Consider the following 25,978-nt stretch of genomic DNA (forward strand, 5'->3'; position numbering starts at 1 on the left):
AAATTAAGAATAGTTTTCCTTTTATCCCAGTTTAGTTAATTTGTGTGCGTAATAACTCACTTCAAAAAATTTGTATTACATGTTTGTACTATTTATGGTAACTAGTTATAATCTACAGCCCTAATATGCTAGACAAAGTAGGGCTTTTTCTTGGATAATAAATAAATAAATTAATTAATTAATAATATGCCTGATGAAGGTGAAAGTTTTTTGTTCTACAAAGTGCCAGCTCTTTTGAGTGGATTAGTAGTTGATTGTTGTCGATGGTCATCGCGTATTCCCTCACAGGAGCAATTTTCCTTCCCAGGTGAGTTGGGGCAGTGTGACTCTGCTCCGGTTTTCAAAATGTTGGTGTATACTTGATCAGATCAGTTGTCTTCGGCACTGATTTAGCTGAGTGTCTACGAGCGTGGTGTACCGTATCAACTCATCATCCAGACAGGTCTGCAGTATTCTAGAGCAGAGTACACAAGCCCAAGGGCTGAAGAACGCAAGGTGGTTGCTGTGGAATCCCATGTTGCACCACATAGCTTTTGCAGGATTTTGATTCTAGATCTGAGCTTAGCGCAGTCTTTTGTACTGGAGTTTGTTGTAGCCTAGACCATTCTCATCAAAAACGAATTCCATTTTGTGGTTGGCTCTAATATTGCTCAGAAGATTCATCCACTGTCCTCTTTATGGAAATAGGCTCTTTCCTCCTCAACCCCAGTTTTTCCACATCTCATGGCTCGATGAGCTCACTTCTGCTTCCAAGATTCATCAGAATTCTCGTCGTCATGTTTGTTGGCGTATGGCTGCATCTTGAATGGGAAATACAATATGGGAGCAAAGGGAATAAGTTGGTACAGAAAACCGGATAAGAAATTAGTAACTTAATATTTTTAAAAAAAATGTATTTTACTTCTTCAGTATAAAATTCTGAAAGCAGTTCGTTTCTGCGAATTTAAACTTGATGAAATTGGGAAAAATAATAGCTACATCATATATATTCACCTTGAAAGATGAATTATTACACATTCCTTATTTTACACAACAGTAAGTTTAATCGATTAATTTTCTCTCAACTACTTTTATGTATACATAAGCTGACATTTCAAAGCTTAATTAAGCACCAAGACAAAATTGTGTAATAAGCTGCGTCCTCAAATTCGGTGAGGTTATGGAATGACACATTATATTTCATGGAATTACACATTCAAGGAACTTCAGAAGGCTTCTCCAACAGGTTTGATGATAATCTCATGAATCTGAAATTACAAGAAAGAATACAAAATAATTTTACATACTTAATACAGAGTAAATAAATAAATACATAAATAAATCTTCATTGCATACTCTTATTCCTTTTAGCATTCAGCTGCAAGCTTGTATGAATGAACTAAGCGCCTTTCCAATATTCTCTATTCGCTAATAGCTGAGGCCTTTCTAGTTCCAAACCTATGAGTCTAGTCATCGTCATTTTGTATTTCTGTGCTTTTGTTACCGCCTCCATCCCCCCCTCCGTCCCTGGTTGTGCACAATCATTTTTAAGTAGCCTATCCTCCTCCAGTCGCCTCACATGACCCCATCAACGATGCCTGTCCATACTGACAGCTTACTCATTGAGTTCTTTCCTAACTTAGCCTTTATCTTTTCATTGTGGACATCCTGCTACCATTGTTGCCACCTGTTTTATACCAACAATTATTTTCGCTTCTTTCTTGCCTAAAATAAACTAGACAAGGAACACTCAAATGATATCTGTCTGTATTCAGAAGTGACACTACCTTTCAACCGATAAGTGGATTTTTATGGGATATTTCACAAACTTTATCAGAGGAAAATGCCATGTTCTATTCAAGAAAACCTGGAAACATGTTATTTACGAAATTATTTGCTGATAGCTTGTAAATGAGGCAGTGTCAGTTCCTGGATCTATCTGGTCAAAACTGCCCGACAAATTGGGCTCAAGTTTGGTGTAGGTTTATCTAAGATTCTAAGATCATACACACCGTAGACCTGTATCGATTTTGCAATATTTTACAATTTCGAAACATGAGTGCTTTTATGGAGGTATGTACTGAATTAGTGCGTGTTTTATCTAGTAAAATAAAAAATTGGTAGTGGGGTAACGGCTTATCATAAAATGAAAATCACCATATCAACTCAAATTTCCGACAAAAACACAAAAAGAAGTTTTTCCTGAAATTGAATTCCAGGATATTATGTTTTTCTGTATTAAAGCACACGTTCCAGGACAGTCGCTGAACGGCTGCGAACATTAAGGTGATTAATGCCAAAACTAAAGGGCCACTTGGGCTGATATTTCGCATGGGAATATCTGAGATATTTAGTTCACACACAAGTACCACCACAAAAGATTCCAGACAAATTTATAAATCACGCCAATATTATTGTTAGGGGAGGCATTAAAGGAAATTTTCCAACTTCTCATGGACGTCCCGATTGATATGATATACGCTGAAAGGAAATTTAAGAGTCCGGTTTTATTCTGTGCTCTGCGGGAAATACATCTGCAACCTATTAATTCATGCAAAATTTTGCACATTTCCAATAACGTCTTATTTACACTGTACGAGAAACTTATGTCAAGAAATGAGCACGAGCCTTGCCCCATTGGATAGAGCAGAAACTGGCTCTATTTGAGACAAAAGGGAAAGTTCGACTTGAATTTAGAAGAAGAGCTTTGGACAACTGGAGCAAGAAAGAGCATAAAGGCAAAGATGTAGTCGTACTTAAACAGTATACCCTAGTGAATACATAGATTCGTAATCATAAAGGCTTGTCTTGCAAATAGTCACTAATTAGTGAATTGATGTCATTCATTCTCGAGTTTAATTGTGTGCATGTGTGATAATTGTATCATCCTTGATTAAAATGAAATATCAAGGTGAGACTATCACAATCTATGGTAATCAGTCTGCAGTAAACCTAGATCACATAAAGAGCAAATTTAAAATTGCCTCAGATAAAAACCAACGATATGAAATAAAGATGTATAATTTGGAAAAGGAGACAAAGAACAATATGAGAACAGAGAGATGAAGTTATTACTATACGTAGACGATATTGTGGTCCGGAGAATGAACAGCAAAGCAGTACAAAAACAACTTGATGCACTGAATGAGAAATTTAAAAAGTATTATATGAAAATCAGCGTAGAGAAAAAGAAAGACCATGGTGATATCGAGAGGAGAAAAACAAGGGAAATGCATTAAGAAAATTAGTGATCAAAGCCTTAAAATTGTGGACAGTTACAAACAGCTATGGAGTGAATTAATGCAGATTACAAAGCTGGACATGGAGTGTAATGCATTTTACCTGAGTGTAAGAAACCTTGTCTGGAATAAGAAATTACCAAGGAAGTGTAAAGTGGTAATGTAGAAAATGTGTTATGCACCCATATTGATTCATGTGGCTGAGACCTGGAAAATGACAAGTGGGGAGGAGAGTATAATTCAAGCCAGCAAAATGGAATACCTAAGAAGAATGATAGGAAAGAGATTGAAAAACGATGTGCGAAAGGAGGTCGGAATTGAAAACCTAAATGAGAGAACTGATAGGAGTAAACTAAGATGGTTTGGGCATGTAAAGAGGATGGAGGAGGAAAGAATACCAAAAACAGATGATGGAATTGAAGATCGAAGGAAAGAGAGCGAAGGGGAGACCTAGAAAAAGGTGGATTGATTCAATAAAGAGTACAGCAAATCTGGACTGGAGCACAATGATGGAAATAGGAACTGTGGAAGGACAGAGGAAGGTGGAGAAATGCCACAAAAACTCCGTCCCGGCAGGATTTGGAAAAGTAAAGAACATCTTTATTTATGAATAATGAGTACTTTAAAATCGAAGATAGTTTCGAATGTTAAAACATTTGCAATTACCTGCACATGAGGAGGAGTTCCAAGAGCATAAAGTATAGCATCACCAACATCTTCTGAGTAGAGCCCAGGGAACTTGCGAAATTCCTCGGTATCGAACTTGGGAAGATTTTTCAAGAATTCTGTTATCACACGTCCAGGGCTCACGCACTGAAATAACAAGAACAAAAATTACACTATCATACAATGGAAATACTTCACAGTATCCTGCAACCAATGCACATCTGAGGGATGGGTGGCGAGGAAAATGGTAGTAAATAAAACTAGAATTCCATTACGCGGAGTCATTTTCGCAGGTAAGTGGAGACGCGAGAGAGGGAAATTTAGGAAGCTAGTTTATAATTATAATTTAGTGCAACTAACGTTAGTGTTCGATATGAGCGTGCAGCAAACACAAATAGGAAGATAAAAGGGAAACTTCATATTGGTTGTCAATCTTCTATAAAGAGACAGCAGAAGAAGCCAGTATGGTAGAACTCTATAAGACATAAATTATCGGAAATTATATTCTCTATAACTTTATTATGCAGTATTCAGTGATAGGGCCACTAATAGCATATATATTTGAGAATTCAATTTTAGGCCTTCTGAAAAACGACCATTTCACCCAGTATGAATAAAATCCCTATATTTCCTTATTCTCTAACTTTAGATACTGATTTTCATTCAATTATGTTCAACCATTTCCTACTGATACGTATACCTGCACATATACATACAGGTACATAATTACATACATACATACTGTACCAGAACACTGCTGCAACATTAGAGTCCCTGTATTTCAAACTTAAAATACGCGTTGCTCGGCAACCGAGTTGCTATCAGCTGCGAGAATGCTGTGTGTGACGTGGAGCGGATGACGTAAGAGCCGGCCCCGGCTCGCCAAGGCTATGTGACATCATACATCGAACATTCCAAACTTTATATCATGAATAACTTGTATAGGAAGTACAATACAAAGATAATGACTACATGACGTATGCACCTCTTTAACATCTTCTTTGCCACCAAGTTTTGTTAAAATCACAATCGTACACATGTTATGTTATGTTATGTTATGTTATGTTATGTTATGTTATGTTATGTTATGTTATGTTATGTTATGTTATGTTATGTTATGTTATGTTATGTTATGTTATGTTATGTTCTGTTCTGTTCTGTTCTGTTCTGTTCTGTTCTGTTCTGTTCTGTTCTGTTCTGTTAGGTTAGGTTAGGTTAGGTTAGGTTATGTTATGTTATGTTATGTTATGTTATGTTATGTTATGTTATGTTATGTTATGTTATGTTATGTTATGTTATGTTATGTTCTGTTCTGTTCTGTTCTGTTCTGTTCTGTTCTGTTCTGTTCTGTTCTGTTCTGTTCTGTTAGGTTAGGTTAGGTTAGGTTAGGTTATGTTATGTTATGTTATGTTATGTTATGTTATGTTATGTTATGTTATGTTATGTTATGTTATGTTATGTTATGTTATGTTATGTTATGTTATGTTATGTTATGTTATGTTATGTTATGTTATGTTATGTTATGTTATGTTATGTTATGTTATGTTATGTTATGTTATGTTATGTTATGTTATGTTATGTTAAAAATGTCATTGTTTAAGAAGCCTTTCTCGTGGACAGTCGAGATTTTCTTCTGATGACGCAGAGCACAGTGTTCTCTGTGAAACGTAAAGAATTTCACCTTATTTTCTTGACACGGCATAAACCCAAAAGCCTATACACTATCATGTCTTTAAGTACGGGCCGTGAAAGCATCAATTGCAAAGCTACACTTCCTCGTTCGCAGGTGTGTCGCTTTACTCTCGAAAATGTGAGATTTCATTTCCACCGAGAACGATATTCTTATCTGTGGGCAAGTCATATGCATGTTTAGTCATATTTGTGTAATGTGTAGAAAGATTTTGAACGAACTGAGCATCAAAAAACGTCTATCTTCCCGTGTGAGTGAGTGGTACCTTCAGTTCCTTGCCGACAATATCAGAAGAGAAGGAGAGAACTTGGAAAAGACCATTTTTCAAGGTAAAGTTGAAGGAGGTCGATTACGAGGAACAACAGTAAGTAGTTGGTTAGATTAGCCGAAGATCACTGGCCTATCTCTTCAGATCATGTTAAGGAAAGCTGAAAACCGCTCTGGATGGAGGCATCTCGTCAAGAATGTAACTCAGAAATTATAGAGTAATGAGGCATCGACGCTCAGTAATGAGCAAAACGAATAATAGTACTGATGATGTGGAAAGATATCTGACTAAGATTGGTGCGCGCATTGACGAATTTCATTTGTTGCGATAACCAAAGAGTTGCATGGAAGATACTTTTATTTCCATTTTCGAACCAATATTGAAACTTAAACAACTTCTAGCTAAACACCGGCTGAACGTTATTTAGGCCTATGCATTGGATCATCGTTACGTAACGTTGTCTAAGGCTTAAAATTTTCTGCAATCGGCCCATACTTTATTTTAAGACAGACCATAACACGGGACTTGGTTGACATACTTTGAAGCGAAACCTTTATGCAAGAGATTACTCAGGTTTTGTATATTTATAAAAATGAATATTGTATTAAAGACACTCACCGTCACTTTCATGTTACTCTTGTGTTCCACAAAGTCCTTCCTCAGTCCTTCTGTGAGAGCCAATACGGCGAATTTGGTAGCGCTGTACATGGCACTTTCGTGCAATACTACGCTGTGTCCACCAATACTGTAATACAAGAAGATTAGCTAGAACATAGCTCAGGGGAGGGATGCAAACACAAACACAAAAGGCAAAAGTGGTACTACACCATCTGAAACACAAGGCAGTGACCGTAGAACTGAAATATATAAGCCAAAAGGTGAAGCAGTGAAAGCATTTATTAAAACTTCCAAACCAATTCAAAGCCACTATTGTCGGGGAAAGAAAACTAAACGACAGTACTTCCCTAGTGATTTGAACACAAAAAGAAAGATGTGGAAAATGTATGTTGAGATACACCAAAGTAATGATCTTTACGCTGAATATGAATTTTTCCGTACGGTACTCACATAAAACTTCAATATCAGTTTTAACAATCCATACTCAGACAAATGCTCTTACTTGCATGTGCACCCATACAAAATTTTGCAAGAAAAATCTCCAGAGAAGAGGGATGGTCTCTAATTCCAGTTAAAAACCCACGAGAAACGAGCAGATGCTTTCTACGATATGATGCGCTAACACTGAGTTACGATCGTCAGAAAACTTAGTACATCCAAAAATTCCAGATCAGGCAGCTTACTACTCACAACAACTTCACCATATGCCAGGGTTCATCATTATCACCACAAAATAAAAGCAATACTTTTAGCTATTTTTGGACGGAGAATGAGTATCCCAAAGGATGTAACCAAATTGCTTCAGCACTGCATCACGGACTATGCAACTCTGTTTTACATAAGGTTACAACTGTACGTTTGTTTTCTGACGGATGCGGCGGTCAGAATAAAAATAAAGTAATGCTGGGAATGTTGCCTCACTGGCTGCCTTTTGAAGCTCCTCAACATGTTAAAACTGGGCACTCATTCATTCCACCGTACAGAATTTTGGACAAATTGGAGAGAATTCAAGCAAATGGACGTGATTGAGAACCCAGAGGTTTACACAGAAATGATAGAGAGCTATACTACGGTAATCCACTTGGGTCTAAGTTGTTCAGTTAGGAACTGGAAATCCTACCCTGATGGAATCCGCAAACAGCCAGGCCAACCAGTCCAATGGCATTTTCAAATTCCAGAAGTCAAAGAAAATTACGATCATGCGTGGTGAAAACAAGAAGATCAGTTTAGTTCAATGCGATCCGTTTTACAACACTGACATTTGTGAAACTAAAATTCTTTGCAGGAAGGGACAAAACTTCAGGCACAAGACTATATAAAACATTGAAGAAACGGTTCAAGTGAAGACAACAAAGCTGAAGGATATCAGGCGAATTTTATGCCTCCACTTTCGTGAAAACTGGGGTGAAAATGAAAAGTTGCAGTTTTACAAAACGCTCCTTGCTATGAAAGAAGGCTGTATGGCACGCTGATGGGTATTATTGTCGGCTAAAATGAACAATTAAATTTTTCCTTATTTTGTCTTAATGTGAAAGAATATCTTAATTAATTTGCACATTTTTCTTATTGTGTCTCAATGTGAAAGACTATTTTATTTAATTTTCAAGTTTTTAAAAAGTAACTGTTTAACAAACACCATTTGAAGTCAATAGGTTTCACCTCGTGATATTTTATATTACATCATTGCTGTTTAATTTTTTGAAACTAGTTTGTGAACTGGTTGTAGTTTATTAAATATATCGTTGAAATACATTTCTCAAAAATCTTGGTGTTTTTTAAGCCTGTCTCTATCACTTTGTTAGTCCTTATCATCATAAAATACCAGGTTTTGTAAACTATCAGAAAAAATGCCTGCCCATTGAATTGCAAAACCTGCTATATGCATTATACAGTTGCAAATCCAGATATGTGTGGAATCAATAATAAATAGCTTATTTTCTACGTTCATGAGATGATGAGCTCCTATATAGATACTTTAAGTTACTTTTGTGAATTTTTGAGAAAAGAATCATCTTTCTATCAGGTTTATGATAGTTTGTACAACTTTTTCGTGAATACTCAAAAAGTTCTTATAGAGCATATAGCGGGTTTTGCAAATGGGCTACTCATTTATTATGTTTTTAACTAATCATGATCATCTCACCTGCTGATATGAATGATGTGTCCATCATCAACTCCTCTTGCCCTCATATTCTGAACAGCTTCACGGGTACAGATGGAGAGTCCAAGAACATTAAGGTCCAGCTGAATCTTCCAGTCTTCTGTTGGGGCATCTACATTGGAACAGACAGAAATATACAGAAGCTTAACAGCGAGGAAAGCCATTAACATTCCTCCCACCAGCCTGAAATTACAGCGTCGTCGTAATTTCATATTCATAGTATAGTTATGTAGTTGTCGACGAGAAACTCAACGGAACCGACAGCATAGAACCTGAATGAATGGTACAAAGCAACATGCGCAATATAGGCCTATTGTTTCGCAAACGCTTGTAGTCGTAGTACATTTTTCATCCCCCGCAATATATTTATTTTTACTGCGACATGAAGAGGGCCTCTCCCTTAACATCACCTATAGTGAATTCTGCCTCTGTGGATCATTGGTAGAGTGTCGGCCTTCGGAACCCAAGATATCGAATTCAAACCCGGAAGAAGTAGTCGGATTTTTGAAAGGCAGAAAAAGTCCATTCGACAACCCATGTCGTCCGATGTCGGCATGTAAAAGATCTCTGGTACCAAATTTGGTGTTTATCCGAAACAATTAATTAAATCTCAGCCATAGATGCCCAAGAGTGTTTCGGTTTATTCGGACAGCCAGATTGCGTCAACTTGAAATGTCTGCACACGGTAGCTGATCCCATACGATTATAATTATTACTACCTATAGTGACATCTTGTGGAGATACGCTGAACTCTATCTGTATATATAAACTTCTGAAGCCAGTTTGTGATTGTCATCTAGGAACCTATGTTGGAACTTTCATTTTCCTTCCTATAGTAAGAATGTGACCTCCTCTTTGGTCACTTATAAGGGTTGCTCCTACTGAATTTATTTCAACCAATCATAACCCTGTTTGACTTTATAAAAGGGAGCACCAGTTGCTTGCTTGACTGTGGGATCATCGGACGACGTTCTCATCTCGCTTAAGGCCCTTCGTCTTCTTCTACATCTTCATTTACTACAAATTTTCCCACACTAGTGAGGTCGCGGGTGAGAACTGCGTCACATATGTGTATTTTGTCCTGTTTTACGGTCGGATGCCCTTCCTGACGCCAACCCTATATGGAGGAATGTAATCATTATTGCGTGTTTTCATGATGGATGATAGTGTGGTATGTGGTCTGAATATGATGAGGAGAGTGTACATAACATAACATAACATAACATAACATAACATAACAGAACATAACATAACATAACATAACATAACAGAACAGAACATAACATAACATAACATAACATAACATAACATAACAGAACAGAACAGAACAGAACAGAACAGAACAGAACATAACATAACAGAACATAACATAACATAACATAACATAACATAACAGAACAGAACAGAACAGAACAGAACAGAACAGAACATAACATAACAGAACATAACATAACATAACATAACATAACATAAGATAACAGAACAGAACAGAACATAACATAACATAACAGAACAGAACATAACATAACATAACATAACATAACAGAACAGAACATAACATAACATAACATAACATAACATAACATAACATAACAGAACATAACATAACATAACATAACATAACAGAACAGAACATAACATAACATAACATAACATAACATAACATAACAGAACAGAACAGAACAGAACAGAACAGAACAGAACAGAACATAACATAACATAACAGAACATAACATAACATAACATAACAGAACATAACATAACATAACATAACATAACATAACATAACAGAACATAACATAACATAACAGAACAGAACAGAACAGAACATAACATAACATAACATAACAGAACATAACAGAACAGAACATAACATAACATAACATAACAGAACAGAACATAACATAACATAACATAACATAACATAACATAACATAACATAACAGAACAGAACAGAACAGAACAGAACAGAACAGAACAGAACATAACATAACATAACAGAACATAACATAACATAACATAACAGAACATAACATAACATAACATAACATAACATAACAGAACAGAACATAACATAACAGAACATAACATAACATAACAGAACAGAACAGAACAGAACAGAACATAACATAACATAACATAACATAACATAACATAACATAACATAAGATAACAGAACAGAACAGAACAGAACATAACATAACAGAACATAACATAACATAACATAACATAACATAACATAACAGAACATAACATAACATAACATAACATAACATAACATAACATAACAGAACATAACATAACATAACATAACATAACATAACATAACATAACATAACATAACATAACATAACATAACATAACATAACATAACATAACATAACATAACAGAACATAACATAACATAACATAACATAACATAACATAACATAACATAACATAACATAACATAACAGAACAGAACAGAACATAACATAACAGAACATAACATAACATAACATAACAGAACATAACATAACATAACATAACATAACATAACAGAACAGAACAGAACATAACAGAACAGAACAGAACAGAACATAACATAACCTAACATAACATAATTAATCAGAAGTGATTAAAATCCCAGTCCTGGCCGGGAATCGAACCCGGGACCCTCTGAACCGAAGGGCAGTACGTTGACCATTCAGCCAAAGAGTCAGACAGCAAATGGACGCTCGTTTCTCTAATTTTGTTTTTTGTGATTCTGGTGCACATTTTGTAGAGGAGAGTTGCCCAGTTGTACTTCCTCTTAAGGGGACGCGCAGCTGTGTGCTTGCATTCGAAAGATAATGGGTTTGAACCCCATTGTTAAACACAGCTACGTTAATTCTACTTGTAATTACCTGTTAGACCGGTATCCTTTCCAAGTCCAGCGTTGTTGATCAGAATATCGACGCCACCCAGTGTTTCCTTTATCCATTTGAAGAGAGCCAGGATGTCTTCTTCCTTAGAGACGTCACATTTCTTGGCGTACAGTTTACCAGGCTTTGCTTTGGTTTCGTGATAACGACCTCGGGTTTTTGCATCTTGCTTCGCTTGTGCCACGGCTTCCTAAGGACAAAAATAATCCCGTAAGTTTTTTACATAGGAAAGAGTAACAACATAAGCGTTCACCTTAAACACGTTGCACGTGAATCAGGATGGAACCGGAAAGGACGGTGCAGGCCTGAGGTATGGGCGAGGAACGTCACAACCAAAAGCAAATTAAGAGACTCTCTAAAATAAAAACGAATCAGTTCCAATGGCTATAGGCTTGGTTTCCCTGTTGGCGTACTTCAAGGTTCAGCCATAAGCCCATTTCTATTCAACACTGTCTTTAACAATCTGACAGAGCAGTTGAGGCCTGAACTACCATGGACTCTTTTATACGCCGTCGACATTTTGTTGGTGAAACACGTGAAGAGGTCGAGGCAGTGTTACAACTTTGGAGGGAAGCATTGGAGAAAAATGGACTCAGAATAAGTCGTAACTTCAGTAACTTCGTCAAGCAAGAAGTTCAAGATCCACCGAACAAAGTCTACCTAGCCGGTGAGCCACTGGTAATGACGGACAAATTCAAGTACCTAGGTTCCGTTATTGCCACCGATACCACGATTGGTGATGACGTGAAGCACCGCATCAATGTTGGTTGGACGAAATGGCATTTGCTGACAGGTGTCTTGTATGACAGGCAGGTAGGTACAAACATGAAAGACATGCCGATAGCTATAAGACTATCATCAGGCCTGCCCTTATTTACCGCTCTGAATGTTGGGCAAGGCAGAAGAAGCACGATCAGCAAAGGCATGCCTTGGAGAAGCGGATGCTGCGATGGTCAGCGGGTGTCACTCTTTCTGATCGATTGCACAATGAACACGTACGAGGATCATTTAATACCAGGACCATATACTACAGTATATAGACAATTCCTGTTTCGGCAAAGACCGTCGCCTTCTGCATGGTCTTGTAGATGTTGGTGTTGACATCCAACTTCTTCTGTCCTTCCACCAGAGTTTTAGGTATAGCAGCTGTACTCGAAAGGAAGATTGGTACAATTATCACCTCTTCACTGTGTCGTAGTTAGAGAATCAAACCACAATAAACTTTAATTTACACTACATTTTTACACAGAATTTGAACCCACACTGGAGTAAAAAAATATCCAAACACCCAGAAGGAATTGTGCTAGATTAACGAACGTTAGTAGCCGTGTTTATACACCTGAAAGATCACGTTGATTCAAATTTCCTGCAAATCGCATTAGCGTGGCGCTAGTAGCGGCTCCATGACTTTACACGTCAGGTTTGCTTTGTACGGGCTCTACTGTGCGAGAGCGTTAGTTACCTGTGAGATTGGACGGAGTGATTGTGAGTGGGTCAAGAATGCCTTTATGACGACGAAGAGGCCAGAATCAACAGCTCACTGCGGTTGAACGAGGCCGTATAATAGCACTACGTGAAGGTGGATTTTCCTTCCGCGCTATTGCAGAACTACTTGGCAGGAATGTCTCCACCGTGCATGCGTACTGGCAGCAGTGGTCACGAGAAGGTACGCTCGCAAGGGGACCGGCCTCCGGACGTCCTCGTGGTACCACCGAGAGGGAGGACCTCCGTATTCGGCGTATAGTTGTGGTGTAGCGGACTGCGTCTGCAGCAGAAATTCGAGCGGCAGTTGGCCCCACTGTAACGCTACGAACTGTTCGAAATCGGTTACTTGAAGGACAGATCCAAGCTATACGGCCTGCGGCGTGCATTCAACTTACTTCAAACCACCGCCGTCTGCGACTTCGGTGGTGTCAAGGGAGAGCTCACTGGAGGATGGACTGGAGGTCCGTTATGTTTTCCGATGAAAAACGGTTCTCCCTTGGTGCCAGTAATGGCCGTGTGTTGGTTAGGAGGTCAAGTGAGCGCCTGCATTCCACCTGTCTGCGGCGTCGACACACTGGACCTACACCGGGAGTTCCGGTCTGGGGAGTAATTTCCTATGACAGCAGGAGCACTCTCGTGGTTGTCACACGCACCCTGATGAGTACGTCCGTCTGGTGATTCGACCTGTTGTGCTGCCATTCATGAACAGCATTCCCAGGGGTGCTTTCGAACAGGATAATGCACACCCCCATGCCGCTACTGTAACCCAACGTGCTCTACAGCGTGTCGACATGTTGCCTTGGCCTGCTCGATTCCCCGATCTGCCCCACGTATGCGACATCACTGGACGACAACTCCAACGTCATCCACAACCAGCATTAACCGTCCCTGTATTGATCGACCAAGTGCAACAGGCATGGAACTCCGTCCCACAAGGTGACATCCGGCACCTGTACGGCACAATGCATGCCTGCATTCAACAGTCAGGCGATTACACCGGTTGTTAATGGACCAGCATGGCACATTTGCGATGGTTTTTCTCGCGCGGATATTAACCTGTAGTCTTGTATCTTTAATCAATTAAATATGTTACCTCGACAAATATATTGCCAAAATTTCCGTATTCTACATTCCTTTTTTTCCGCCATTGTAGTATAATGCCTATATCAGTGAGATACTGGAGGAGCGGCAGTTGTACTGGTACGAGCACGTATAAGATGTATGCAAATATATGGGGGCACAGGTTTAGTTACAAATACAGGATTGTGGAGGCGTTTATTTCCGGACACGTGATGTAGGGGTAGCGTGCCTGAATTGACCTATTTGTATGCTGTATGGATAGTTTGCAAATTATCAGAGAGATAAGCATTAAGGATTGGGCAGAGGCAAATCATATGCCAGTATCTATAAAATTAATTATTCAAGAGATAGGAGCGCAAGAGATCGTTTACGATAGCGTACAGGAGAGGAAAATAGCTAGGTATCGTTGGAGAGAACAATTAGGAAATGAATTCAGTACTTCAATGGAGAAAATTTTGAGATTTGGAAAATAGGTATTGTAAAATTGATAGAAGAGAATAGAGTGGAGGAAACCCTAACCAGGATAGAAAATTTAATAGGAATGGCAGGAAAAGGTATGAGGCAAAATCTAAGTAAAACGCAGATAAGAGGTGGATGGTATAATACAGAATGTGTAAAGAAAAAGTCACAAGTTATGAAGGCACTTAGGAGATACAGGGTGGATGGTGGTCAAGTAGCTAGAAACGAATTTTGTAAAAAAAGGAAAGAATACAGAGAATTGTTAAGAAAGACGAAGTTGGAATGGCAACAAAAGATGGCTGCAGACATAAATAAAAAGTGTAGGGACAATGACAGTAGGAAAGTATGGGATAAAATAAATCAAATAACAAAGAAGAAGTCGGGCTCTGGGGGGACCAATATAAGTTATAGTACATGGGTCCAGTATTTCGAGAAATTATTAAATAAAGAAGACAAATGGAGAGCTCAGCATGAGGGGATTACTGTTTCGAGGGGTTTTAGTGTCACTCTGCCTGAATTAGATGAGGCTATTTCGACTCATGAAATAAGGAACCTGTTACAAGGAGCCAAAAAGGGAAAATCAGGAGCTATTTCAGGTATCACATATGAATTTTGGAAAGAGGTGGGAGAACGAAGCAGCATGTTGGAAATTTTGACAAAGATATTCAATAAGATATTCGAGAAAGGGATATTTCCAAAAGCTTGGAAAGAGGGGATTATATGCCCTATATACAAAAATAAAGGGGATAGATTAAATCCAGGAAACTATAGGGGAATAACCTTATTAGATACATTGGGGAAAGTATATACGGGTATACTAGCAAATAGACTAAGGAACTGGGCAGAGAGACATTCAATCCTTTCGAGATTTCAAAGTGGCTTCAGAAGAGGGAGAACAACACCAGATAATGTTTTTATTGTGAGAACTCTTATTGACAAATATGTAAAGAAAAAACGTGGAAAGCGCTATATTACATCAATAGATTTAGAAAAAGCATTCGATACTGTGAACAGGGGGGCAGTCGTTACTAGATTGAGACAAGTAGGAGTGTCATGTAAAATGATAAGGGCTATAGAAAAGATATATGCTGAAGTAAAGTGTACTGTGAGAGTCAAAGAAGGAGTAGTAGTAGGAGATATTATTTCTAAAATGGGTTTGAAACAGGGATGTAAATTGTCACCGATTTTATTTTTATTGTTCATTAACGATATACTAGAATTTGAAGTTGAGGAAAGATTAGCACTGCCGTGTTTAGAAAATCAGGATATTCCTGGTCTTGTCTTTGCTGACGACATACTCCTGTTCACACTAACGCCACTTGCAATGCAAAAAGGTATTGATGGTATCGAGAAGTACTGTAAAGAGTGGAATATGAAAATTAACGCACAGAAAACTAGAGTAATGGTGTGCAAAAACGGGAACAAATTAGCAAAAAAGGAAAAATGGTATCTTGAAGGAGTAAATCTGGAAGTAGTTAATAAGTTAGAATATTTAGGAATTATCATATCAGGAAATGGAAATTGGTCTGAACACGTCAAGAGAGCAAAACTGATTGGTACAGCAGCCCTAGCTAGTATAAGAATATTAGATAACAGGATGCCTAATATTGATTTTAGGGTACAAAGAAATGTATACAACGCTGTGATTAAATCTAAAATGATATACGGTTCAGAAGTATGGGGCACAGAAAAGGAAATAGTAATGCTCGATTCAGTCACTAGTAGATTTATTAAAATAATTACAGGCTTACCAGTATGTACAGCGAATAGTGGAGCAAGATTAATGTGTACTGACATTAATATAAAAGTGGATATAATTAAGAGATTAATAAAATATTGGTTTAGGTTAAAAAGGGGAGGAGGGGGAGAAATTCTAGATATAGCTTACCGACACCAAATGAGGTATCAGGATGGGTACTGGGCGGGAAACTTAAAGAAAATACTAGAAGGAATTGGGATGGGGAACTATTGGGACAACGATTTAGAAGAAAGAAAAGTCTGTGGGAGAGTGGCACAGAGGGTAGCAGATATAGAAATACAAAGGCTAAGAGCTGAGGGGAATAATAGGAGAACTCTGGAGGAATTCATGAATATATACCCAGGGTAGCGTGCCTGCCTCTTGCCCGGACGCCCCGGGTTCGATTCAAGGCCAGGTCAGGGTTTTTACCTGGATCTGTGGGCTGGTTCGAGGTCCATTCAGTCTACGTGTTTACAATTGAGGAGTCATCTGTCGGTGAGATGGCGGCCCCCGTCTAGGAAGCCAAGAATAACGGCCGAGAGGATTCGACGTAATGACCGCCCGACAGCTCATAATCTGCAGGCCTTCGGACTGAGCAGCGGTCGCTTGGCAGGCCACGGCCCTTCAGCGCTGTTGCGCCATTGACTTTGGTTTGGTTTTTTGGAGGCGTTTAGTAGATTCATAGAGGTGTACAGCCTGAACACTGAGAGGCATAACAGTCTATAATGAAGATGTATATATATTATTACTCGTATTATTATTATTATTATTATTATTATTATTATTATTATTATTATTATTATTATTATTATTATTATTATTATTATTATTATTATTATTATTATTATTATTATTATTATTATTAAGTCCACCTGGTGGTCATGATCGTTAAGGCGTTGAAGTCTAAACGGTCTGACACCGTAGTTATCCGGTTGGAGTCCCGTTTTTCGAAAGAAAAAAAAGTCACCATCAGAATGTTTGCCGGCAGAATGTTGGTGGTATACAATTTCTGATCAGTAGATTGTGTGCCAAAAGCCTGGATTAAATTCTAAACCTCTCCACAGTTCTCATATGGAGTGATGGCATATGATGATGTGATTCGTCTATCGGACGGAGACGATAAGCCTTGAACAGACCCCTTAGTTATATTCGACAAGAGGAGGCTACGAACCGGTACCGGGATTCACCCTCTCCCTTCCTACTATCATATACCACGTCATTCATTTTATCTCATTAACTCCTCTGATGAGGTTGACGTCAGGAAGGGCATCCTGTCATAAATACCACCACGACAGATTTATCTCACCTCATACCCGACTCCGTAGAGAAACAGGACAAGGGTTGGACCAACATTATTATTATTATTATTATTATTATTATTATTATTATTATTATTATTATTATTATTATTATTATTATTATTATTATTATTGATCATGAGATTTGGTTCATCTTTATCTTCCCATTGGGGGCTCATAAAGCATGAAATTGTGCTTCTGGAAGTTGGAGTACCTTGGCTAGATGAGGTAATAGATAAGATGCAGTGGCGAAGCGTGCTGGTGACCACTGTTCCCACTGGTAACGCTGTCCGGCTCCATGGCTAAATGGTTAGCGTGCTGGAATTTGGCTACAGGGGTCCCGGGTTCGATTCCAGACAGGGTCGGGAATTTTAACCTTAATTGGTTAATTTCGCTGGCACTGGGGTTGGGTGTATGTGTCGTCTTCATCATCATTCCATCCTCATCACGACGCGCAGTTCGCCTACGGGCGTCAATTCAAAAGACCTGCACCTGGCGAGCTGAACTTGTCCTCGGACACTCCCGGCACTAAAAGCCATACTCCATTTCATTTCACTGATAACAGTTTAAAATATAAAAATCTAGTGCTCTTTAACATTAATATTTAATATATTTGTTTCTTCGCCGGGACGTGCCGCGAGAACTCTATGGCAGCAGTTTGGCACCGTCAAAGCTGAGAGAGAGACTGTTACCAACTCCAGGCAGTGAATACCCGTTCAATCTCTTCTAACAGCTAGGCGAGTATTACTGCGCCTGCTCCAAGCAAAACCCTTCTCCCTCCTCCCCCCCCCCCCACATTGAGATGTACTCTCGAAAGTTCTCTCGTGATGTTACCACAATGCAAAGTGGTAACGAATACGTAGAACGTTGGTGCTGAGCAGTTCTCTCCGCTCTTTCCGCCGCGCTCAAAAGTGTACTGTTATAATTTGTGTTAATTATTGTTTTCGATATAATACGACGTGACTTTTCTTGTTACAGTGTGAATTTATATTTAACTAGCGCCCGTGCTTCGCTACGGTTTTTTACCTTGTACACGAATTTCTACATAAATTACTTTACACGCGTAATTGAGACGTTATGTATTAAAGTGCAGACATCCACTTCGAGATTCACTACTCCTAAACGGGTACAATATATTAACGAACGATTTGCACCATTAGACGCCCCTTTATCCTCCTACATTTGGTTCTAAAACATTTTCTCTTATATGTGATATTTATGGGTTAAATTGAGTTCGCAAATTTGAATAGGGTGAAATTTGGGTACATTTTTAACATTTTACATTACGTTTTACATACTTATGTATAAGCTAGAATCATGAAATTTGGTTCACATATGGCTCTTGATCGTGGCAATGTGCGTACCAAACTTGATGACTCTATCTTTCCTATAAGTGTGTCAAACAATGAAATATAGTGTAAAAATCACCAAATTTACGAACAATCCAGAAAAACTGCCAAATCTAACGTATAAGGGAGAGAGATATGATTAAAAGTCATTGTGCCATCCGTTTTGTGATACGACTTACCGTTTAGCCAACAAATGACTCAAAATGGAATGTCTGCACAGTCATTAAAATTGCCTCCATATTTCCATATTTTGGGGGGTAAAAAGTAAAAAACTTGAACATCTTGGAATTTTTACGTCGGTTACAGGCTAAAAGCTATAATTTCGCCATATTTCAATATTCTAGCTCGTCTGGCAGATTGTGCCACCATCTTGATTTGGGGAGAAGGGGGATAAAAATGAGGAAATTCATTAACGTTTCTTAAGCCCACGAAACCTATAAGTTGTCGCTTTGGATATATTATACGACTGCGTTCTTATGCTGAGCCCAACATTTGAAGCCCCCCAGCGTGCCCCATTCGAGGAATTTGGAGAATTTTCGATTTTTCTTGAGATGCTGGTGTTATCAACTTCTCTGGTAACAAGTATCAAATTTCTGAGACTTCTGGAAGTGGCTCATTAATTCATGTCTATTTTCATTTTTATACCTTTATATATAGATCGCTCCAGAGGGGTTTGTCTTAGGTAAAAATAGCATATAGTACAGCACAACTTGTTAAACGTTAAAATGAGTGCTGTCAATTCCAGCATTCTGTTATACGGCGTTGAGGCATGGACACTAACTGAGGCCATGTGCAAGAATTTGCAAGCATTTGAAATGTGGACGTACCGAAGGATGCTGAAGATACCTTGGGCAGCTAAAATGACCAACATAGACGTTTTGCGCCGTATGAACAAAGAACCAGAAATTCTCACTACCATCAAGAGAAGGAAGCTAGAATACTTTGGTCATATGATGCGGAACTCTAAATACCACCTTATGCAAGTAATACTCCAAGGGAAAATTAATGGAAAACGTGGTCCGGGGAGAAGTAGGACATCATGGTTCGGCAACCTGAGCCGGTGGTTTGGGGTGACAAAGCTTACTCTGTTCAGAACAGCTATTAACAAACAACAGATCATGCTACTGATCGCCAGCGTTCTGCGAGGAGATGGCACATGAAGAAGAAGAATTCCACCTCAAAAATAAGTGTGATGATGGGCCCAGAATGCTCGTGTATAATAGAAAGTTTAATGAACATACCAGTTTCCTTAGGAAACTTTGAAGATAAAGGAAAACATAATTGAAAAGTTAGACCCACGCCTTCTCTTAAGAATTTAATCAAGGAAGCGAAAAGAACAGTACGAAATTTTTATGACTCGTGGTACAGAGATCTGCATTGGTTATTTGGTTATGAAAAAATGAATAAACTGTATTGTTGGCCTGTATTCCATTTTCCACAGGAAAGAATGCTTGGAAAAATGACGGTATGGAGAATTTATAGAGTTTAAGAGTTTTAAAGAGACGCCTTGAGGTATCTCAAGCACACATCAACATTTTTGCCGATATAATTCAGTTCAGAAAGTCCAGACTAGAGTACAGCTTACAGAAAGAAGGTACGAGCGACAATACACTCTCAAGGAGGAGTGTGGTAACACTTTACAAAACGTCACGCGTCGCCACTGACAAGATGATTAGTAGAGCCCGGATTTTTATGCATTAATAGGTTAGAATGCAAACTTACTGAAGCGAGTAACAAGTATAGTCTACCTTCACAACGATTAAGCTACGGGGATTGCATAAACATTAGGGGTACTGCCCATCAGAACCCCTATAATTTATGTTACTCCTGCTACATTATTGAAGAGCGGGTGGCCTACACTTCCTACTAACCAAATTAGTTTGCAGTCTAACCTGTCACTGCATAAAAATCCGGGCTTTAATGATTAGATATAGGCTATCAGAGTGGAGTTTATCCAAACATTGACCACGAGATAACAACAGGTCTTTGATGCATGAAAGCGCAATTTTGAATAAAATGTTCCACTACGAGAGTAATTTGAAAATGGCGCCAGACGGCAGAATGTGTGTTACATCTATTTAGACTACGTTGTATTACATGCTATAGCTTGGTAGATTGTCGACCTGCGGAACCCAAGAAAGCGGTTTCAAACCCGGCAGAGGTAGTCGGATGTATGAAGGGTGAAAAAGAGTCCATGCGACACTCCATGTCGTACGATGTCGGCATGTAAAAAAAAAATCTGTGGTGACACATTTGGTGTTTACCCGACAAAATTAATTGAAAGCGCAGACATACACGCCCAAAAGGGATTCGGTTTACTCTGCAATCTAATGGGCCTAGAGTAAAATGGAACGTCGAAATTGAGATGTCTACACACGGCAGGTGGTGATAGTGATTATTGTTTTAAGAGGAGGTATAACTAGGCAACCATTCTCTATATAACACTAATCAGAGACAAAAAATTGAAGAAGTCCGACACTTCGAAAAATGAAGGTATCGGCCAAAGGAAGACAAAGGCCACGAAAATGAAAGACTCCCAAGGTCTCCATACGTAATACCGTCTGGGTCGGAAAAGAACAAGAGTTGACCAAGGGAGGTCGAATAGGATAGATGAAAGCGAAGAGTCTGGCACAAATAAGTGGAAGCAATGTCAGGACTCAGCTGAGGGCCCCGTGGTCGCCAACCCACGTTCCAAAGTTCAGAGCCCCTGAGGCCCCATTTAGTCGCCTCCTAGGACAGGCAGGGAATACCGTGGGTGTTATTCTGCCGTCCCCACCCACAGGGGGAGCACACGGCAGGTGTGGCCATACTATTATTAAGATTATTATTATAATTAGCTGTGAATTTTAATTCGGGAGATAGTGGGTTCGAACCCCAATGTCGGCAGGTCTGAAAATGGTTTTGTGTGCTTTCCAATAGATGGGGAAACAATAACGAGAAAAGAAAGATCCCACATAGAAGAACAGAAAACTGAAGTAAGAGAAAGAATTTAAAGACACAGGCAGAGAGTAACGATAGAAAAGGTTAAAAATACCGCAAAGATTGTCAAACGATGTCTACAGACGGCCAAAACGAAGGAAAAATAAATTATTATTATTATTATTATTATTATTATTATTATTATTATTATTACAGTGGAACCTCGATATCTCAAATCAGCTCGGGAGCTAGCTTAAATTTTATTTCCAGTTATCGAAATTTCGACATACACAAAAACCTCGTTTATCCGGATTAAGTGGGACCGGAACTGATCCGGATTATCGAAAATCCGGATAATCCGGAAAAACTAAAAAAATACAGAACATATTATATAATCTAATGACATAACTTGTACATAATGCCTTTTCTCAATTGTAAGAAAAAATATAACAACACTTTTCTTACATTTACGACTATGTTTAATGCACTAAACGTGTGGGTTTTTTCTGTTTTACATTTGTATAGCGTTTGCGGTCACGAAGACGTTTTACTAACATCAGTTCTGCCGGTGTGGTTTCAGTCAAGGATTCTAAATAAACCATCAGTGTGTCCAGCTGCATTGTTGCCCCTCCCTCCATCTGATGGTGCGCCGATTTCATTTTCGAATTCACCATCAGTGAATTAATAGTGCGTTGCATTCAGAAGAGCGTGTGTTCAAATTCCACCTCGGCCGTCCTGGGAATGGTTTTCCACGGCTATTCATTCTCAATCGCAGGTGAACGCCGGGACGGTACCTTTCATTGACCGTGGCCGAATTACTTTCAATTCCTGTCCTTAACTATCCTTGGCGGTAAAGACTTTCGAGAAGAGTCTATGCCGCAAAAGAAATACTGTGTAAGTCAAAATATATTTTTATTATTTTCGATCCGGATATACCGGAGATTCGGATTAATGAGGGCCGGATAAGCGAGGCTCTTGTGTATCATATGTATGTATGTACGGGCTTATACTGACTACATTATTTTTAACAGCATTTATTATCATAGTAATTTTTTAGAAGACAGGATACAGTAGTGAAACAAAAAAAACACACCTCCGCTAACATCTTTGAAAATATCCGTTAGTCTCTTCTGTTTGTTACTGTTAATTTTTCATCCCCTTGACGTTGAAACTTCTCGTCAATACCACGCAGCCGAGATTCGTAAATAGAGCTTGTCATCCGCGATTTCGAGCCTTGTTTTCGTACGTGACCGGTAATTAGTTCACACCCGAGAAACAGCGATGCTTCGCCGATTTTCCGATCACTAGAAGTTTTTTTTTTTTTTTTTTGGTTAGTTGCTTTACGTCGCACCGACACAGAATGTCTTATAGAGACAATGGGACAGGAAAGGCCTAGGAATGGGAAGGAAGCGGCCGTGGCTTTAAGCTACAGCCCCAGCATTTGCCTGGTGTGAAAATGGGAAACCATGGAAAACCATCTTCAGGGCTGCCGACAGTGGGATTCGAACCCACTATCTCCCGGATACGAGCTCACAGCTGTGCGATCCCAACCGCACGGCCAACTCGCCCGGTGCTAGAAGTATTAGTTTTCAAGTTCCCATCATATTAGCTCCCAGCATCGATGTAACCCTTTCTTTACTTGTTCTTTGAGAAAAAGAACTAAGCAAGCAATTGATAGGGAATTAGCCACTTGGGCAACAGCCTTAAAGATACTGTAGATAGATAGATAGATAGATAGATAGATAGATAGATAGATAGATAGATAGATAGATTACATGGTAACAAAAGAAATTGTTTCAAGATGGGTAGCATTAAACTACGGAAGCCTATGGGTTGAAACAATTTTATAGCTACGATATTCTATATCCCCACTCACCTCTATCTTGTCCACTCTCCGAGCCACAGCTACGACATGAACTCCGTGGTCTTGTAACTGGTAGGCTACAGCTGCTCCTATACCAGCACTAGCTCCTGTCACTAAAGCTACACGACCTGACCAACGCTCCATGCTGTATACCAGATAGAAACTTACTCGCTACTGCACTCGCGATGTGCTGGAATGCTCCTTATATTCCCCAAGGCCAGATACCGCAAAGCAGCTGCCATGCCAATTATAGATGCTCTTCAGAGTCAAGAGATGACAGCGCATAATATTCGATCAGTAACACACTAGCTGGCACGAAGTAAGCTGGTGGTGGTGATTACTGTTTCAAGAGGAAGTGCAACCGGGCAACCACCCTCTGTTAACACTTTTCAGACCCTATTAACATTAACAAATACGTGGTCTTCACCGAATGTCGCAGCCTTCAACAGAGCGGCCAATTGGAACATAGAAAATGGGCATATTTTGCTCATTTACACTGTTTCACTTTAAATTCTTCCATATAAGTAAGAATACATATTTTCCATCGAAGCGCCAGCACCAGCTATATTAATAATAATAATAATAATAATAATAATAATAATAATAATAATAATAATAATAATAATAATAATAATTAAAATCCACAGTCTCTTTCCAGTCATTCGACCGGGTCAGGAATGGAATGAATGAAGCCCCCATCTAGGAATTGTGCCAGATGCTTAAGCCTGTCGCACTCCTCTGGGGCAATGATTATTGACTGACAGATGAAATGAAATGATATTGGAGAGTGCTCCTGGAATGAAAGATGACAGGGAAAACCGGAGTACCCGGAGAAAAACCTGTCCCGCCTCCGCTTTGTCCAGCACAAATCTCACATGGAATGACCAGGATTTGAACGACGGAACCCAGCGATGAGAGGCCGGCGAGCTGACACCTGAGCCACAGAGGCTGAATAATAATAATCCGCCTCTGTGGTATAGTGGTTAGTGTGATTAGCTGCCACCCCTGGAGGCCCGGGTTCGATTCCCGGCCCTACCACGAAATTTTGAAAAATGGTACTAGGATTGGAACGGGGTCCACTCAGTCTCGGGAGTTCAAGTGAGTAGACGGGGTTTGATTCCCACCTCAGCCATCCTCGAAGTGGTTTTTCGTGTTTTCCCACTTCTCCTCCATGCAAATGCCAGCCACGGCCGCTTCCTTCCCTCTTCCTTGTCTATCGCTACCCCATCCCCCCACAAGGCCCCTGTTCAACATAGTAGGGGAGGCCACCTAGGCGAGGTACTGGTCCTTCTTCCCAGTTGTATTCCCCAACCCAATGCTTCACATTCAAACACTGCCCTTGACGCATTATAGGTCCGATCCCTCGTTGAGTCCGAGGGTAAACGGATTAAGAAAGAAATAATAATAATAATAATAATAATAATAATAATAATAATAATAATAATAATAATGTTATTGGTTTAACGTCCCACTAATTACTTTTACGCTTTTCGAAGACGTCGAGGTTGCGGAATTCAGTTCCGCAGGAGATCTTTTAGTACCAGTAAATTTACCTAAACGAGGCTGACGTATTTGAGCACCTTGAAATACCACAGGACTGAGCCATTCAGCCTGACGCACCAGAGATAGATTGATTGGATACATCTGGAAGCACCCAGGGCTTGTTCAGTTACTTTTCGAGATAGATATAGGGGTTAAGAACAGTAATGGTAGACCAACGCTTAAATATGACAAACATATTTCATTGTGTTTAGGATAACTGACCGTAGTTACATAGAAATGAAATGGTCAACAGAGGATACTCTGGCATAGAGAGCTACTGATGACCTATACAACAACAGAAACAACTTGAAAGTTGCCACTGAGTTTGCTTGAGCCGGCGCTGCTATACATAGCATAACCCCCAGCTGCACCGTTTCCCTTATCGCACTTTTTTTATTCACTCCCGATAGTTTGGAAGTTTGCCATCGAACTTCCTCGTTTATTGTTCAATGTTTATCACTTCGAGACATATCACAGACAAAATTATACAATCTATTTTTTTAAGAAAATACTTCGTCACACACAAGCACAACTAATGTACGTCCCAACAATAACAAAACCACACTGTTCAAAGAACTTACAGCTATTCGTGTGGACTCCATGGACTAATAATGAGCCTCACGATTGGGCGCCATTTTTGTTCCAAAATTCTTAAGTATCCTATAGCTATACATTTTGTATATTTTGGGTTTATGTCTTGTAATGAACTATGTAAACACT

General features: G+C 39.1%; 2 protein-coding genes across 2 annotated transcripts in view; one reads left to right on the forward strand and one right to left on the reverse strand.

Annotated features, from left to right (window-relative positions):
* Window positions 1-25,978, forward strand: part of LOC136886232 (farnesol dehydrogenase) — a 191,709-nt gene that overhangs the window by 122,984 nt on the left and 42,747 nt on the right. The gene's annotated exons all lie outside the window — the stretch shown is intronic.
* On the reverse strand, window positions 877-23,908 carry LOC136885921 (dehydrogenase/reductase SDR family member 11). The gene is made up of 6 exons (XM_067158614.2): window positions 23,729-23,908; window positions 11,507-11,714; window positions 8,604-8,733; window positions 6,461-6,587; window positions 3,885-4,031; window positions 877-1,247 (listed from the first exon to the last, which is right to left on the reverse strand). The coding sequence occupies exons 1-6, from the start codon at window positions 23,858-23,860 to the stop codon at window positions 1,206-1,208; spliced, it is 786 nt and encodes a 261-aa protein (XP_067014715.2). The 5' UTR covers window positions 23,861-23,908; the 3' UTR covers window positions 877-1,205.

The sequence above is a fragment of the Anabrus simplex genome, chromosome X (genome assembly GCF_040414725.1).
Source record: "Anabrus simplex isolate iqAnaSimp1 chromosome X, ASM4041472v1, whole genome shotgun sequence".
Taxonomy (NCBI): Eukaryota; Metazoa; Arthropoda; class Insecta; order Orthoptera; family Tettigoniidae; genus Anabrus; species Anabrus simplex.